Source organism: Pongo pygmaeus, chromosome 9 (genome assembly GCF_028885625.2).
Source record: "Pongo pygmaeus isolate AG05252 chromosome 9, NHGRI_mPonPyg2-v2.0_pri, whole genome shotgun sequence".
NCBI lineage: Eukaryota > Metazoa > Chordata > Mammalia > Primates > Hominidae > Pongo > Pongo pygmaeus.
In genome coordinates this window covers 30,837,037-30,853,245 of record NC_072382.2, presented here as the reverse complement: position 1 = coordinate 30,853,245, position 16,209 = coordinate 30,837,037, and the positions used below count along the sequence as shown (strand labels likewise).

General features: G+C 49.4%; 1 protein-coding gene across 9 annotated transcripts in view; it reads left to right on the top strand.

Moving 5' to 3' along the window:
* PRR5L (proline rich 5 like) overlaps positions 1-15,620 on the top strand; it is a 169,199-nt gene extending 153,579 nt beyond the window's left edge. For 8 of the 9 annotated variants that reach the window (XM_054438692.2, XM_063670989.1, XM_063670986.1 and 5 more), the window contains 2 exons: positions 1,606-1,732; positions 12,776-15,620. In XM_054438692.2, the coding sequence (XP_054294667.2) occupies positions 1,606-1,732; positions 12,776-13,170 (522 nt within the window). In that variant the 3' untranslated portion in view covers positions 13,171-15,620. The remainder of the gene's footprint in view (positions 1-1,605; positions 1,733-12,775) is intronic. The other variant, XM_054438694.2, reaches the window with a different exon arrangement.
* The last annotated feature ends 589 nt before the right edge of the window (positions 15,621-16,209 follow it).

The following is a 16,209-nucleotide window of genomic DNA, read 5'->3' as shown; positions in this document are numbered from 1 at the left end:
AGGGGCCCCAGCCAGGCAGGGTGTGCAGCCTGTGTTCAGAGGACCCTGAGCTTGGTTTTATTTTCTCCCATCACCATTTGACATTCTTAATGATTTTTTAACACGAGGCCCTGCATTTTCATTTTACGCTGGACCACACAAATTCCATAGCTGTTTGGCAGCCAAGCCAAGGGCTGAGGACAGCACCTTCCTAGAGAGCTGTGCACAAGCCAAGTTCTCAGCAACAACTTTTCTGAGAGAAAACCATCCAGCTCCAAATCACGTGTTCATTATCCATTTTCTTCCCACCTTTTGCCACTTCTCCTTTTTCTGTGGTCCCTCCCTGTTTAGCATGTGTGGAAGGTTTGGGAGAGAAGCCACTCATTTTCTCTGCATCTCTTCTGGCCCTGTTTCTACCTCCAAATCTGCACCATAGCCCCGTTCTCAGCCTCCTTGTATTGCCTGAAGCTGTGTCCTCTCTCCCCCAGCCCCTGGCCGCACCCACCTCTATGTAATGGTACCAAAAAGGGGCCAAGGAAGAGCCTGTTTCCTTGGCAGCTTACATCTCCCCCTGGGATTGCCAACATGCAGGAGTCAGCCCTTCCTGCCTCATTACCTGAACAGCTTCCCCTTCAATCCCTGAAACACCGCACTGGAGTGGAGTCTACTTTGAAAGTGAAAGTGATTTAGAGTCTACTCCATTTCGAGAATTTGCATGTTAACCCCTTGGGCTGGGCACAGCCCCACGGAGATTTGTTTCTTTCCTGGCCAGTCCCCTCTCCTGCCAGGTGGTCTTTGCTTCTTTGCAGCCCCTCAACATGACAGCATGTTTGAGTCCTTTCCAGCAAGAAGCTGAACTCCCCAGGAGTCTGCCAGTTTTCTAGAAAACATTGGTTACTGGCTCCTTTCTGGTTTTGACCATTCTTTACTCGGGGCTTAGCTTTGAGGACTCCTGTCATGCCGGGGTTTTTAATTGGCTCTTCATCTTGGTGCTAAAACTATTCCTGGCTGAAAAAGAATTATCCCTTTCTCTTACAGCCCTGAACTTTTCCATATTCTTTCCTCTCTTCTTTTCTAGCCTGTTAGCAAGTGGCAGAAGAGGGGATCAGAGCCAGATAGCCAGGGTTCCAGTTCAGGTTTTGCCATTTACTGGCTGTGTTTTTCTGCTGAAGGTATTTAAGCTCTCTGGGTCTTTAGTTCTTCATCCATAGAAGGGGGATAATAAGAGCACCTTCCTCTTTGCATTGTCAGGAGACCTCCGTGCATTAATATATGTTAAATGTCTCTGTGCTGTTTATGAACCAGTCACGATGACAGTATGGGTAGGATTATTGTCTTTGAGACCAGCCAGATCTCAGCCTTGGAGGTGGGACACCCACACTGCATTGGTGGCCCAATGGGAGAGGCTGCTGTGGTACTAACCATGCACAGTTCTAATTGCAGTGACTCATGGCAAGTGACTAAGGCTTCAGGCCTCAGTTTCCTTCATCCTAATTGCAAGGATGCTGCCTGCCAGCAACACAGCCTTGTACATTAGAGGAGGACAATCAGGATTTGTTGAGTGGGAACCTGCTGGTCATGGCAATGAACACTGACCTTTGTGTATCTTGGCTGTTCATTTTCCAGAGTGTTCACGAGCCCACAGGCCCAAGTGAGAGTTATTTGCAACTGGAGGAGCTGGTGAAGCAAGTGGTTTCTCCTTTCCTCGACATCAGCGGGGACCGTAGCTTCTCAGGCCCCACGTACACGCTGGGTAAGGAGTGCAGCTCTCAGGTTGTCAAGAGGCCCGGTGATCATGATACCAGCACTGTTTAACTGAGCACTGTTTAACTGAGCACTGATACTAGCACTGTTTAACTGAGCACAGCCTTTTGCTTCCTGTGCGGGTCAGTGTAAATCCGTGCATCTTAAGCACTCACGTTCCTGGCCTCTGGAGGCTGCAGTAACCTTCTCCCCCTTGATGATTCCTCCCCAAGGACCGATACTGTGCCTTTGTGGTGGTGCTTGTCTGATCCACATCTTTGATCAGTGGCTTTGATCATTTTGGTGTGCCTAGGACATTAATCTTTCTGTATCTGACACCAGACACTGTGCTTTGTTACACCCTCCCTCTGGTTGAGTAGAGAAACCTCCTGTGATGGATTTCCCTTTGAAACCAACTGGAAATGTCAGGCCAACTTGTATGCATGGCCAGATGTTATCGAGTTGCTGTCTCCCACTCCATTTCTGTAGGTACCACCACATGGCAAGGAAAGGGGCTCTTGGATTTGGGAACAAATCCTGTTGGGGCCTTTTTTTGATGGCTGTAAACCTAGCATCAGTGAATGTCAGGCTCTGTACCGGGCACTTCGGGAAATCTGGAGATGAATCAGATCTGTTCCTTCTCTCAGTGACACTGCAGTCTAGATGGGTTCAGTACAAATATCTCTATAATATAATACAAAATAGCTCTCAGACCAGTCTTTGTAGAAATAGCTGTATGATAAGGCTTCCAATAATAATAATAATAATAATAATAATAAACCCAGTTATTGTCTGAAATATAAACGCTCAAAATGCAGAAATGTTTTATTCATTGTTCTGTCCTCAGGAATGGTGCCTGGCATATAGTAGGCACTCAAAAAATGTTAGATGATGGCAGCAACGGTACTTCAGGGCCAGGGGAGCCAGCACCCACAGAGAGATGCAGAGGCGGAAATGGATTACTCAAATTGGGAACCTGATGCCCCCTCTTCTCGCTTTAATGGAGTTGTAGTAGTTGAGCTTCAAAGAAAGGAGCGTCCTCCAGTGAGGTTCCTGCCCTTCCTGGGCCTCTCTACCACAGCAAGAGCCAGGGCCAGCTGGCAGTTTTCACCACCCTGCTCATGTTTTTCTGGAGACACCAGCTTAACCACAGCCACCACAGATCGGAGGGTGCTGGCCCCAGCCTGCTGCCTGCTGGTTCTTCTCCCTCCTCCCTCCCTTCCTCACTCATTCCTCCCAGGAGCTGGAATGAGCCAGAGTTTCAATGACACTGAAGGAAAACAGTCTTCTGCAGCCCCACTCTGAGCTGGGCGCCATGTTGCTGCGGTCTCCTGGAGCCCACCTTCCTGCTGGCTCAGCTCACTGAATTTGGGGGACAGGGGCATCCAGGGAGCTGTCAGGACGTCAGCAGGTTAGCTGGGCCATGGCAGGAACGCCACCATTGTTTGGGCCTAATGCCACTGTAGAGGAAGAAAAAGTTTTTCTTCCAACTCTCCTAAGCTCTTAGTTGGAACAGACCCCTGTAACACATTAACAGGAGAAAAACAAACAGCAGCTTATTAATATTGTATGTTTCATACATACATAGGTCACACCCAGGGACCCACGTATTTAGTAGTTCTTAAATACGTGGCTTTGAATTCCAGCTTATATAGCATCCTCAACAACAAAAAATAAATTTCTAGAGAAGTGACAAGGCAAAGAAAAACAACTTTGAGTCTTCAGGGGTGGCAGCTTGTGGCAAGGGAAATAGATGGCAGATAAGGGCTGGTTAGTGAGGCTTGTTCATGTAGGTTTCTCTGATGCCATTGCTGGCTGATAAGGGTCTAAAATTGTCTTCAGTGGTTAACCTTTGCTCTCCCTGGTAGAAGTGGGATGGGATACCGTTTGTCTTTATACATCTATATCCTGCCTTTAAGCAAATAGAGGGAGGACAGAGAGCTTACTGTATCTGCTTCTTAACTGCCTTCAGTTCATAAATCCTTATGCCCAAGAGGCATATTTTGTGGTGGCATATTCTGGTGTCCTATCCCAGGAACAAGAGTCAATTGGGAAGTTTCTTCAGGGAGGACTCACTCTAAGAGGGGATAGCTCTAGCTTTCCAACTAAAATAAGAATAATGCACACTTTTGCCAAATTATAAAGCAAAGACTCAAGGTTTTATTCTTGTACCTAGGACAGTCCCTGCCTCTGGAGAGTTGTCGCACTAGGGGCGGGGAGGGAAGGATGTGACCCTCTTCTGGTTAATTTTAAATTATCATTTCAGCAAATGTGTACTAAGACCCTGTCCTGGCATGCTGGGTGGTGTTATAGATATATCTGTAAATGAAGCCAACCTATCCCTACCCTCCAGTGCACACAGTCCACGGAAGAAGTCACAAACAAGGCAGTGTCTCATCAGTGTACACATGTTCTGAGGGGGAAAGTACAGGGGCCACAGGTCCCAGGGCACAGGGACTTCATTTTGACTAGGGAATCAGGGAAGACTATCTGGAGGAAGTAATGATGTCTGTGATGGGACCTGCAGGATGAATATAAGTTAGCTGAGTAAACAGAGAGGGATGACTATCCCCAGGCCAAGGGGAGGACCTTGGGAGGGTTTGGAGGACAGGAGGTGAGCAAGAGGAAAGAGCGTTAGAGGAATTGAAAGGGCTTCAGAGTTGCAAGGAAGCTGATGGCAAGGGAAGCTACTGGACACAGACTTCGTCCTGGGCATGGTGCTGGGGGTGCTGGATGCTGGGCCATGGAGCAGACACTGCTGTTCCCAGGTTTACAGGGGAAGCAAGTGAGGATTAAGGTCACATGGAGCCAGGATTCCAATGCCTCAAGCTGTGGATACTTTATCAGCTGCCCCACATGCTCTACCGTCACCCCCACCCCCACCCGCACTGACCGCTGCCAACTTTGAAGAGGTGACTTTATCAAGGGACAGCCCAAGAGGTGTTCCTTAGCCCAAGAAGGATCCTAAGCCAGATATTTCACCCCATGTCTCTGGATCCTAAGAAGCTAAAGTGGTCACAGGGGTGCCCATCCTGACTGAGGACACTGCTTTCCAGATAAAGAGAGGACTCTCAGGGCCTCCGTCTACCCCTTAGTAAAAGGTTTATTTTGCCTGTGGGAGGGGAGCGTTGAGATGGCTGGCTGAAGTAAAAACTAAGGAGTCGGGTTGGGGGTGATAAACCCCTTTACCTATGGGAGGGCTTTGCCGCAGCTCCCTTGGGCCAAGGATAGGTAGGCGTGGTCGCAGGTAGGCGTGGTCACAGGTAGGCGTGGTCACAGGCAGCGGGGGCCACCCATCCCCTCAGAAGCCACCACTCACGCTGGATTACTGACCAGGGTTTTGGCACGTAACTCATTCCATCCTGCAAGGTACTGTTGTGCTTTCAGTCTCCCGGTCACCTGCAGGGTAGGTGACCAGAGCCAGAGAAGCGGTTTATTCCCGGGGCTCCGCACTGCACTCACGCGCCCGCGCCTGTGTTTGACTGCACGAGGATTCCCGGGAGGTGTTCCTTCCTGCCAGCCCGGCCTCACCCCTGGGTATGCATAGGTCAGAGGCCCATGATGAGAGTGAGAGAATGTGTCCCCCTCTCCAAAGCAGCCACTTTTCTGCAACAGTGGGAGTTGGTGAGGGAGGAGGATGAGGATAGTGAAACTTTTTTTCAAAAGGCCGACTCCTCAGAGGCTGGCCTTTGCCCCATCTTTCAAGTCCCCGAAGTCTCCAGGCTGTTTCCCTGATGTTTGCAGGGCCCTCCAGAGCACACACTCAGCAGCACGCTCGACTTCTCCCACACAAAGGCCCTGGCCTCCCACAGGCCTCCGTCCATTGTGTCTCCCTGGGGGAGGGCCCTTCTCCTTCAGGATACTGTAACTTCTCTGCGTGACAAGCCAGCATTCACGGCTTTCAGGTGCCAGCCTGGAGAGGGACGCCCACCACGGGCTTGGTGTGCTGGGGTCACAATGGCCTTATTATGGCGGTCGCTCCGGTGGGGCCTGGCCAGGGAGCCTGGGAGATCAAAAGCCTGGGAACCAAGTCCCCAACAAAGGGCCCGAGGACGGCCTTATCCAGGCTTTGCTTCTCTCTGGGGGTTTGAAAGGAGCTGCTCTTGCTGGCTCCGGTGCAGGGGATGAATGCCAGTGAATGCCAGTGCTCAGCAGGGCTCCTGGTGAGTGAGGAGGGAATAAAGCCTCCCCTTGGCCTCACCCCGTGTGAAAGGGAAGAGGAGGAGGCAGAGGTGGCCTGGAGATGCCTGCTGAAATGGCAGGACCCGGCCCTCTTCCCGCTAAAAGGGCACCACTGCAAGGGAAGGGCTGGTTTGGAGCCCCAGGGGGTACCCACAGGATAATCAGTCCCTTAGTGGGAGATTCCCTTCCCTGGGTGACAGGGCCCTGCCTTCCTGGGAGCAAAGAAGAAAAAGGTTGGGGAGGAGAACAAGAAGGAAGAGTGTCGGTTGCTGTCTGCCAGCCCTGCGCCTGGCGTTCAGTTTTAAGGCCTCCCAAGGGGCCCAGCAGGCCTGACCTCCCAGTGGGGACACAGCTGACGCACTTGTCTGAGGCTTGGCTCTGGAGTCTGGCGGGAACTTAGCAAGGAAACGCTGTCTGCCCGGGGGACTCAACACAGCCTTGCGGTCCCTGTGGTCCTGGCTCTGCCCACACCCAATCTTGGGAATGAAAACATTCCACCCAGAAAGTAGAAGGAAGAGCTGTAGCCTCTCCTGTGAGTCATCAGCAGGGGGAGAGAGGCTGAGGCAGCTGTGCAGAGAGCAGGGCCTTGGAAACCACAAGAGCTGGGGCTCAGCTGTGTGGCCTGGAGCAACTTCTGAGCCACAGAGGGCTAAGCACAGAGGCCCTGTCCTTCTATTCAGGACCAGCAGGAGGAAGAAGCTGCCCTGTCTCAGGGAAGGGCCAGGTAGAGCTGCCTGCTATGTTATGGACGCCCAGCTAAAGGCGGCCTGGCGCCCATGGAATCACTCCCCGGGAAGGTTGTGTGTACCTCCCCAATCCCTCCCCTGGATCCCAAACCACATCCTTGGCCTTGCTTTGCTGTATTGCCGTGTCCTATTTCTCAGCCTTTCCCTTACACTGAGCTTGCTCATTGAGAGCAGGGATTTTGTATCCCAGGACCTGGCACAGACCTCTCCTGTGAGTGAGTGGTTCAGTCTGTAAGTCAAGCCTAGAGAATCACAGCCCATCTGAAATAGGCTTTCTTTGTGACTTCTCTTCCTTCTCCTCTGAATTTCCAGGGTGCTGTCGTCTGTATCTCCGACCTGACATTTGCCACACTGACCTGTTCTAACAGTTATTTGTGTGTGTGGGTCATGAGCTGGGCCTGCGCTGTCAGCTCTGGGTTTGAGTCCTGGTTTCATCACTAACTATGACTGTAGTTATTCCACATCTCAACTTCAGGTTCTTCTGCAAAGTGGTTAGAAGCCATCAGTGGAACACCTCCTTTTTGGTTCAGTACCTAGCATATCATAGATGCTCAGTAAATAGTTGCTCCTAAGAACTCTTGCCCCTGACATGTGAACATACATGCATGGAGGTACACAAGTGCGCTAGGCTCAAGCCCATGTTGGGGGCCCCACATCAGATTTATGTTTCTTTTCTTCTCTGCAGCTAGTGTAGCATTTTGCATGTACAGGTGGTAGTGTTTGTTGAAGGTGGGGACAGGTGGTGTTGCGGTCTCCTCCTCCAGGGCAGCCCCCCTCACTCTGGCTCCAGCTCTTGGCCTGTGAGCAGCCAGAGTGGCTTCTCTTGTCCATTTGCTGCCTGGGCCCTCCAAGGATCATTGGAGACACCTTTCCCTGGCTCATCCCAGTGGGTCGGGACCTGCGGAAATCATCAGACGAATTCTCATTTCCTACAAAGATGCTGCATGTGTCTGCCAAGCAAGTTGATTTCCTGTTCTCTCGATTTACCCTCTGTCCTCTCTGGTCCCAGCCTTTCTTCCAAGTTTCAGCCATATTATAAAATCTAACATCAATACTGTATCTTTCCAGATACCCCTTCCCCAAAGAGAGGAGTCCCCCATACTCTTATAAAACATTATCGAGGCCGGGTGCAGTGGCTCACACCTGTAATCCCAGCACTTTGGGAGGCCGAGGCGGGCGGATCACGAGGTCAGGAGTTCGAGACCATCCTGGCTAACACGGTGAAACCCTGTCTCTACTAAAAATACAAAAAAATTAGCTGGGCGTGGTGGTGGGCGCCTGTAGTCCCAGCTACTCTGGAGGCTGAGGCAGGAGAATGGCATGAACCCAGTAGGCGGCGCTTGTAGTGAGCCAAGATCGTGCCACTGCACTCCAGCCTGGGCGACACAGCGAGACTCCGTCTCAAAAACACAAAAAACAAACATCGAAATCTCTAGCAACATTAGAAATAATGTCACTACTGTCTACCTCTTTGACCCTACCCTTTGCACAAACCCCTCCTGGCAGGTAGGTACCCAGTCTCAGAGGCCCAGCCATCTGCATGCAGCAAATGCTCCCCAGACAGGTCTCGTCCCATCTCCTGCTAGACTGGTTGTAGGGTTCAGGTCCCAACATGGGTTTCCGAACAGCAATCTGAAGTGTGTATTTCTATCAGCAGTGAGAGAGAAATGAATTGTTCTTAAGGGCATTTTTTTTTTAAGGACAGTTTTTCAATGGGATCCTTGCTGCTTTGAACTCTTCTGGTGCTTGTTTTATAGTTATTGATTTCAGAGATCATAAAAGTAATACAGGTTATTATAAGAATGTGGGAACATTATAGAAATGTGTAACTTGGAGAGTACGAGCGTCCATGCTTCAGAAAGAACCGCTGCCAATGCCTGGCGTATTCTTGGTTGCTCCTTGGCGTTTTGTCTCTTATCTCCAAAGAGGGGCGCCAGGGTCAGCTTCTTGTCTAGCATCTGCTGGGGGGCAGTGTTTGCTATTACTTGACTTCAGTGGGTGGGCCACTTCAAGGAACATGTCTTCTGAGGGCAGCAGTAATCCTCTGAGACACAGCAGCATGTAGTGGGGGAAGTGTGGGCACTGCCACCTAGAACCCAAGAGAGCCGGGGCTGAGCCTCAGTCTTCCTCATCTGTGCAGTGGGCATACTGAGAACAACTCTGTTTTGGTGGGAGATTGGGACTAAACAGCGAGATCATGGGTGGCAACACACTCTACACTCTAAATTCTATGTATTATCCTTTGATTTTGAAAAATTGTTATTGTTACCACCAAATAGGCCCCTTGGGCTTCTGAGTCAGTAGACTCAAGATTTAGTCCAAAGGGTTAGAATTTCATTCTCTTCATTATTTATACAAACACACAACAGTCCGATGACAGGAGCTGCTGTGAGCTTTGCAGATGGATGTGGGCAGGTCTTGCTGTGATCTCCTTCCGGGAGCATGGGCTCTGGAAGTGGCTGACACCCGTGTCTAGGGCCCTCCAGATCCACTGGAAGAGCAGAGAGTAAAGGAAAGCAGCATGAGCCACGTTGTCCCCATGGGCCAGTCTGTGAACAGCATGGTTTGCTTTCCTCTTGGAAAGTGGGGTGTTCCCCCTCCTGTCCGAGTGTGGTGGAAATACTGATACCATCGGGCCCCACTCCCTTTCTCCCCACAGCACTGTCCTGCCTGGCTGGCAGAGGGAACACCTTTCTCTTGGGTCTTCAGGGTGTCAGAGATATGGGCACTGTGAAAGGCAGGGACAGGTGAAATGGTGTGTGTGATTGGGAAGCTGGGGAGAGGTGTGCTCTGGCAGAAAGGGAGGCTGAAGAGAAGGCCCAGAACAGAACCCACCCATCCCCCAGCCCTCTGAAGCTGTGTTTCTCCCATGGCCGTGCCTTCAAATTCACTCTCTCCCAGGCCAGACCTGTTGCAGTGGCTGGACCATCCCACGCCTCTGCCTCTCTCAGGTCCAGAGCCGCTCAGCTTGTGACATGACACCAGGCCTAGGTGGCAGAGGAGGCAGCACTGCCTCAAGAGGAGCATGGGTTGGGGGACTTCTCTGGGACCAAGGGACCCAGCCTTGTCATGGTGCTTACTGTATTCCAAACTCTGTGCAGGTTTCTGCCCTAGCGCAGCCCATGTGAAGGTGGGAGAGCAGAGTCCCTGGGAGCTGGGGTGTCGCTGTCAGATTTGCTTCCTTTCTTGGGACTCTACTCCCCAGGCTTCAGTTACCTGAGTGTTTTGGTTCTTCTCCTGCCTCTCTGACCCACCCTAGGGTTTCCTTCCTTCTGGAAAGGCAGTGGGGCTCACCTGGTTTTTGGAGGCTGCTGTTTGTGCTCCAGTCCCAGCTTTGCCTCTTCTTTGCAATGTTGAACAAGTTATTTAACCTCTCCGTGCTTTAGTTTCCCCATCTGTAAAGTGGCAGTGGTGATAACAGTACCCACCTCATTGGGTTGAGAGGATTTAATTATTCACAGATACAAGATGCTCAGATCAGCACCCAGCATTCTTAAGTGCTATCCTGTGTGTTAGCTGTTAATACTTTAGCCCCTCTGAAAGTAGTGCTGTTAGCCCCTCTCATTTTATCCATCCAGCATAGGTGTACACGCGGGAATAATGTAGTCCTTTACCCATCTTCATTTTCAGAGAGGTCACATTTACTCGGAGGGCCCCAGCCATTACTAAGTTCCAGAGGACTTTGATTTTCATATCCTAAAATGTTTTCTTCTTATCATAAAATGCCCACATATGGAATGAAAATTTTAAAGACATATCAATAAAAAGATAATGAAATTTTAAAAATCACCGGGTAATACCTTTACCCAGAGATGATAACCAGATATTTTGATGTAGCCTTTCCCAGTTTTTATACATAGGTGTGGTGGGTGAATACAACACCCAGTATAACCCCAGTTTTGCTTAAAAAGGGACAAAATGCATGTAATACTGTTGTTTATATTCTGCTTTTGTCAGCAAATATTATCAACATTTCTCACTGTCCTTAAATATTTGAAAATGACCAAATTTCTGTCTTTAGACATAAACTTCTTTTCCCAGCTCAAAACTGCATGTCTGTCGGCCGGTGGAGGTTGCCCCTTCAGCATCTCAGACGCGATGTGGCCAGGACCCCGCGCTGGGTCTCACGAGCTGCCTCCTCTGCATCCTCCCCATTCTTCGCCCCTCCCCCAAGTCTGCCGTTCCCTTGTTCCGTCCCACAGCTCCTCCTCCCTGCTCCGCTCCCACAATCTCTTAGTTGTGGGGTTCTGTAGTATCTCTGTAGTATCTCTGTGGTGTCTCCAGCGGTCATCCTCCTCACCTTACTCTCATCACCACAACTCTATTTCCTTTCCTGATCGCCTCTCACCTTGACACTGATGTTAGCATTACCTTTTTTCATATGCGATACCTACTTATTATAGAATATAATACCCGAGTCTTCTCCCTGGCTTTCCTCGCTGCTGGCCTTGCTGGCTCCAGCCCATTCTGCCACACTTCTGCCCAAGGAAGCTTCCTGAGCACAGCCCATCCCGCCCTATGACCTTCGATGTTAACTGCGTCCCCGCAGCTCTGCTGTGACCTGGTACCACAGGTGCTTCCATCTGCCTGCCCGGTCACCTCTCCACTGTCTCCTGGAGTCTGTTCCAGCCAGGCTGTGACCTGATGGTGCACCTGTCTCAGCAGCTTTCTCAGGCTGCTGCCATTACTTAGCACTCTGTCACCCCTTTCCCACTTCTGGGAGTTCTGCCATCCTAAAGGTCCATCTCCAGTGTACATCCTCCAGGCAAGTTTCCTATCTCCAGATGGGCATGCTTTTTCCGGCCCTTGAAGCCCCTCCACTTGGCTCATCCTTCCCTTAAGGTATTTCACCTACCCTAGTTATCTGTGGGCCTTGGGTGGGCAGCTAGAAGAGCAAGGGTCTGGAGAGAGACAGACCTTGTTTGAGTCCCAGCTTAAACTACCTTCTATCTATATGACCTTGGGCAAGCTCTTCCCTCTCTGAGACTCAGTTTTCTCATCTGGAAAGTGGAAACTGATACTATACCATGACTTAGGTTCAGTTCTGGGGAGGATTCAAAAGATAAAATGCCTAGGTTTAGCACAGTTTCTGGAATGTGACGAGAATTCAAAAGCAGCAGTTTAGGCTGGACTTGGTGGCTCACACCTTTAATCCCAGCACTTTGGGAGGCTGAGGCGGATGGATCACCTGAGGTCAGGAGTTCAGGACCACCCTGGCCAACATGGTGAAACCCTGTCTCTAGTAAAAATACAAAAATTAGCTGGGCATGGTGGTGGGCGCCTGTAGTCCCAGCAACTCAGGAGGCTGAGGCGGGAGAATCACTTGAACCTGGGAAGCGGTGGTTGCAGTAAGCTGAGATCACACCATTTACACTCCAGCCTGGGTAACAAGAGCAAAACTGTCTCAAAAAAAAAACAAAAGGCAGCAGTTTTGTAATTAGTATCCAGCCTTCCTGTGTCTGCCTCCTTGGGGTGATCCATGGAACCTAGCCTGTTCTTTGATGATGCTAAAGGCTGTCTGAGTCCAGGAGAATTGACTTGAACAGAACATAGGTCTGAGACCCTTGACCTGGCAGGAGATAAGGGCCATTGATAGTCGTGGTTCTGTATGATTTGCAAGATAGTCCTGCTACCTTGGGTTTGACAACTGAGGTAACTCCCCAGTTATCTCTTCCTCTGGATTTTAGCTTATGAAGACTCTTTTATGTCACCTGTTGGCACGGGAGAGGCCACTCCTGCAGGAAGCCAGGGTGCTTCTTTTGGAATGCCCAGGTCCTCAGAGGACATTGATTGAAAGGGAATTTTAGGGCAAATCCAATGAAGCTCAGGCAGTGGCTGAGAAACACACCAGATTCCCTTGAATCTGTCAAGGAAAGTCTGTTGGTGACCACCTAATATGTGGGGTAGGGTTGGTTACAGGCAGGATCTGGCATAAACAGGTAAAGTTGCAAGGGAAACATTTAGGTATCACCAGATTCCTCCCTTGCATTGTAGCAGGGCTGCACCTAAGAGCTGCTCCTAAAGGTTGAGCCACCACCTTGTTCTTTTCCCCCAGTTGGATTAGGAGCTTTTGAGCACCAATACCCCCTCCCCAATAACAGTCTTTGCTGATTTTTCTCTTGCAGCCAGGCGGCACTCCAGGGTCCGGCCCAAGGTGACTGTCCTGAACTATGCCTCCCCGATAACCGCAGTCAGCCGGCCACTGAATGAGATGGTCTTGACCCCACTGACAGAGCAGGAGGGGGAAGCCTACCTGGAGAAGTGTGGCAGCGTGCGGCGGCACACGGTGGCCAATGCCCACTCGGACATCCAGCTGCTGGCCATGGCCACCATGATGCACTCAGGCCTGGGGGAGGAGGCCAGCAGTGAGAACAAGTGCCTGCTCCTGCCACCCAGCTTCCCCCCACCCCACCGGCAGTGCTCCAGTGAACCCAACATCACCGACAGCCCTGACGGACTGGAGGAGGGGGCCAGGGGCAGCCAGGAGGGCTCGGAGCTGAACTGTGCTTCCCTCAGCTGAGTCGCCACCCCTGGGCCTTTCCATCTCCTGTTTTGCAACCAGGATGAGGACCCCTCCATCTCCACGGATTACCGAGGGAGGGCTCTTGCTTTATGCGATGCTGCCTTATTTCTTTTAGGGTACTGTCCTGGTCAAAATGACCTAAGGGGAAACTGTTGTTGTAAACCTCTTTATTTTGGTGACTGTGACCACTTCTTTGTAGCCACCAATTGTAGTGACCAATTGCCTAATGGTCACTTTCTGACTCCAGCCTTGCCAGCCTGACTCAGATCCTCATCTCTGGGCCTTTCTCCCTCCGATGTTGGACTGCCTGATGCTCCCAATGACATATCCAATGCTCCTGGCATTTCTGGAGCAGGAGGTTGTCAGGACAACACATACAACCACCAAGCATGTGTTGGCCTTTGGAGTTCCCCTTTAGGTTCCTAGTGATGTGGAGGTTTATGGGTGAAAAATTAGTGGAGAGGGAACTCCTCTCCCCCATTTTGTGTAGAGTGAAAATAGCCTGAAGCCCCTACTCAGCAGGGCTCTGGGAATGTGCCTTCCTTATTTTAGTTTCAGAATTGCTGGGAAAGTTACCCTACTGGTGGGTGAGGATCTATCCTCGCCTACATCCAGATCCTATGTGCTGCTTGCACAGAGGCCTTTGGCTTTTGACCCAGGAGGGCCGCAAGGCTGGAGCTGCCCTGTCTTTCATTGAGCCTCAGCATTTCCCTCTCAGGCTTCCTCTCAAGCTCAAGGAACTCACCCCTAGATAAGAAGCTGGTGCCTCTTGTCTCTCTCATTTCAGAAACGGACTTTCTCATCATGCTTTCCTATGGTGGGTATGAGGGGCCAGCTGATACCAACCAACTGGCCTGTATCTGGATTTGACTTGAATTTTTAAAATGTGTATCGTTTCAAAAAAAAATGTTTGCAAATTTTGCACATAGGATCTTGCACTGTTCATTTCCAATGGGGTGAGTCTTCACACTAAAAACACAAGCAGAGCTCCTGGGAAAAGAGACTGGAAGTGGTTCAGGATAAAGATCCATGGTGGGCAGGGCTCTTAGGTCATAGAGCTCTAGAAGCAGCTGGACTTGAATCCACAATGGCTTGTGTAAATTTGTAAATTTCATGGTTTCTAGGAAAAGCTGCATTGGGGTGGGGAGACCCAGTTTTCCTCATAGGCAGAGGATTCTCCAGGAAGCATGGAAAATGGAATGTTTCCATGCTTTACGGTGCGGGGAGAGAGGGGAGATGTGGGCAGGACCTTTTGGAAGGATGTTTATTCTCTGTGGTTAAAGAAATGCCAAGCATTTCTAGCATGTGAAGCACTTGGGGGCAGCAGGCCTTGGCACGGTGCTGCATCCTTCTACTGCTCCCTCCAGGTCTGGGGGCTTTTATCCACCTTGAATCCCTATCCTCCTCTTTGTAGTTGTCGGTCTCACTGATAACAGCTCCAGAAAAAAAGACAAGGCTCCCCCTCTGACCCTTCCTGTTGGTATTTATGAAATCTCAAAGAGATGAGCCACCTTGGCTTCCAATATGGCAAGAGGGTCCTGGGAGAAGGTGAAGATCAGTCTAAGCTGCCATGGTGATGAGACCTTCTCATTTAACTCTTGATGGCATTTCCCTTCTGGGTGAAGATTTGAAATATGATTAGAATTGTGCTCTTGATGGCTGGGAATTTAGAAATTATTTTAAGAGTTATTTCATTTTCATCCTAAGAGCGATGGGAGAGATGTCCAAAAGAGATCTGCTGATCTGCTGAGAATTTCAAACAAAAAAATAATCTCTCTCTATGTATGTGTTGGATAAAGTCTACGGATTGACTGACTAACATGCATTAGCAAATGGAGCATCAGTAGGTAGCAACATGATAATTTATGTAACTGATAGCTTCTGTCCTTATTAGTACACTTAACATTTGAGACTAGTATTTATTGATCCAGGCAAAGTAATTAATCATGCTTGGGCTTACTTTTTCAGTTTGTAAGGTTAAGCATATGTGCATGCGTGCGTGTATATATAAACGCCTTTTCCATGTCTTAAATGTCCCTGATGAGGAGAGCAGTCACCAATTAAATACATAAGCTCTTAAAATGAGAATGGAAGTGTCAGTATAGACCCAGTGTACTTAATTGCTGATGACTGTTAGCCAGTTTACAACTTTACCATCGATGTACACATTTGATATTCGTGCAGTAAATAGACTGTACCTATAAAAATTTTATTGATGTTTATGGTCATGTTAGCTATCAGAGAGCTATTGGAAGAGTGATAGCTGAGGTGTTCTTAACCACTTTTTCTCTCCTAGATTCATTTTCATTATTTATGCTAGGATTTTCTTATGGTTGATATTTGATGACAAGAAGCAATCCTGACTCTTCAAGTGAGCTCACAGAAACCTTTCATGTTGTCTGTTTCCAAAATGGATTCAATAAACAACAAACATTTTGTCCATGTTACCCTATTCTCATGCTGGGTGCCCCAAGGGTGTCTTGATCGAATTTGCAAGTATAGCAGTCAAATTAGATCTTTTTTTTATTTTCCTCAAATTAGAGCTTGATGCATCCTTCCCTCAAACTCCCTGCCCCAACTTCTGCCTCCTCTTGTTGCCTCTACTCCACAGTCAGACAGCAGCCTTAGCTCAGCCAGTCTTCCCTGGGTTTTGTTTGCAATCCTGGACTGGATTGGCAACTCATTTCCTGGAGAAACAGATTGTGGAGCTAGAAAATACTGAAAAAAGTCTGAGAAGCCAACACTTTTTCTAAAACCAGCTTGGCCTTTCTTCCCAGAGTATTTGACCTAGAGGGAACAGTTACCATATGTACTCATGGATGATCTCATATATTCCTCTCTGATTCTGTTTGGCAGAGGAAATTTATGTTTTACTCTGCATAAATACTTCTAGGAGGCCTATAGCAGCAACAGTCTGAGACCGCTAAAGACTTAATAAGAGCCTTTAAAGAGGTGTGACTGATTAGTCATCCTGTAGGATGTAAAAGGAGAGTGTGTATGTTTTGTTTGAGCCTTTGCAGGTCATAACTATGATAA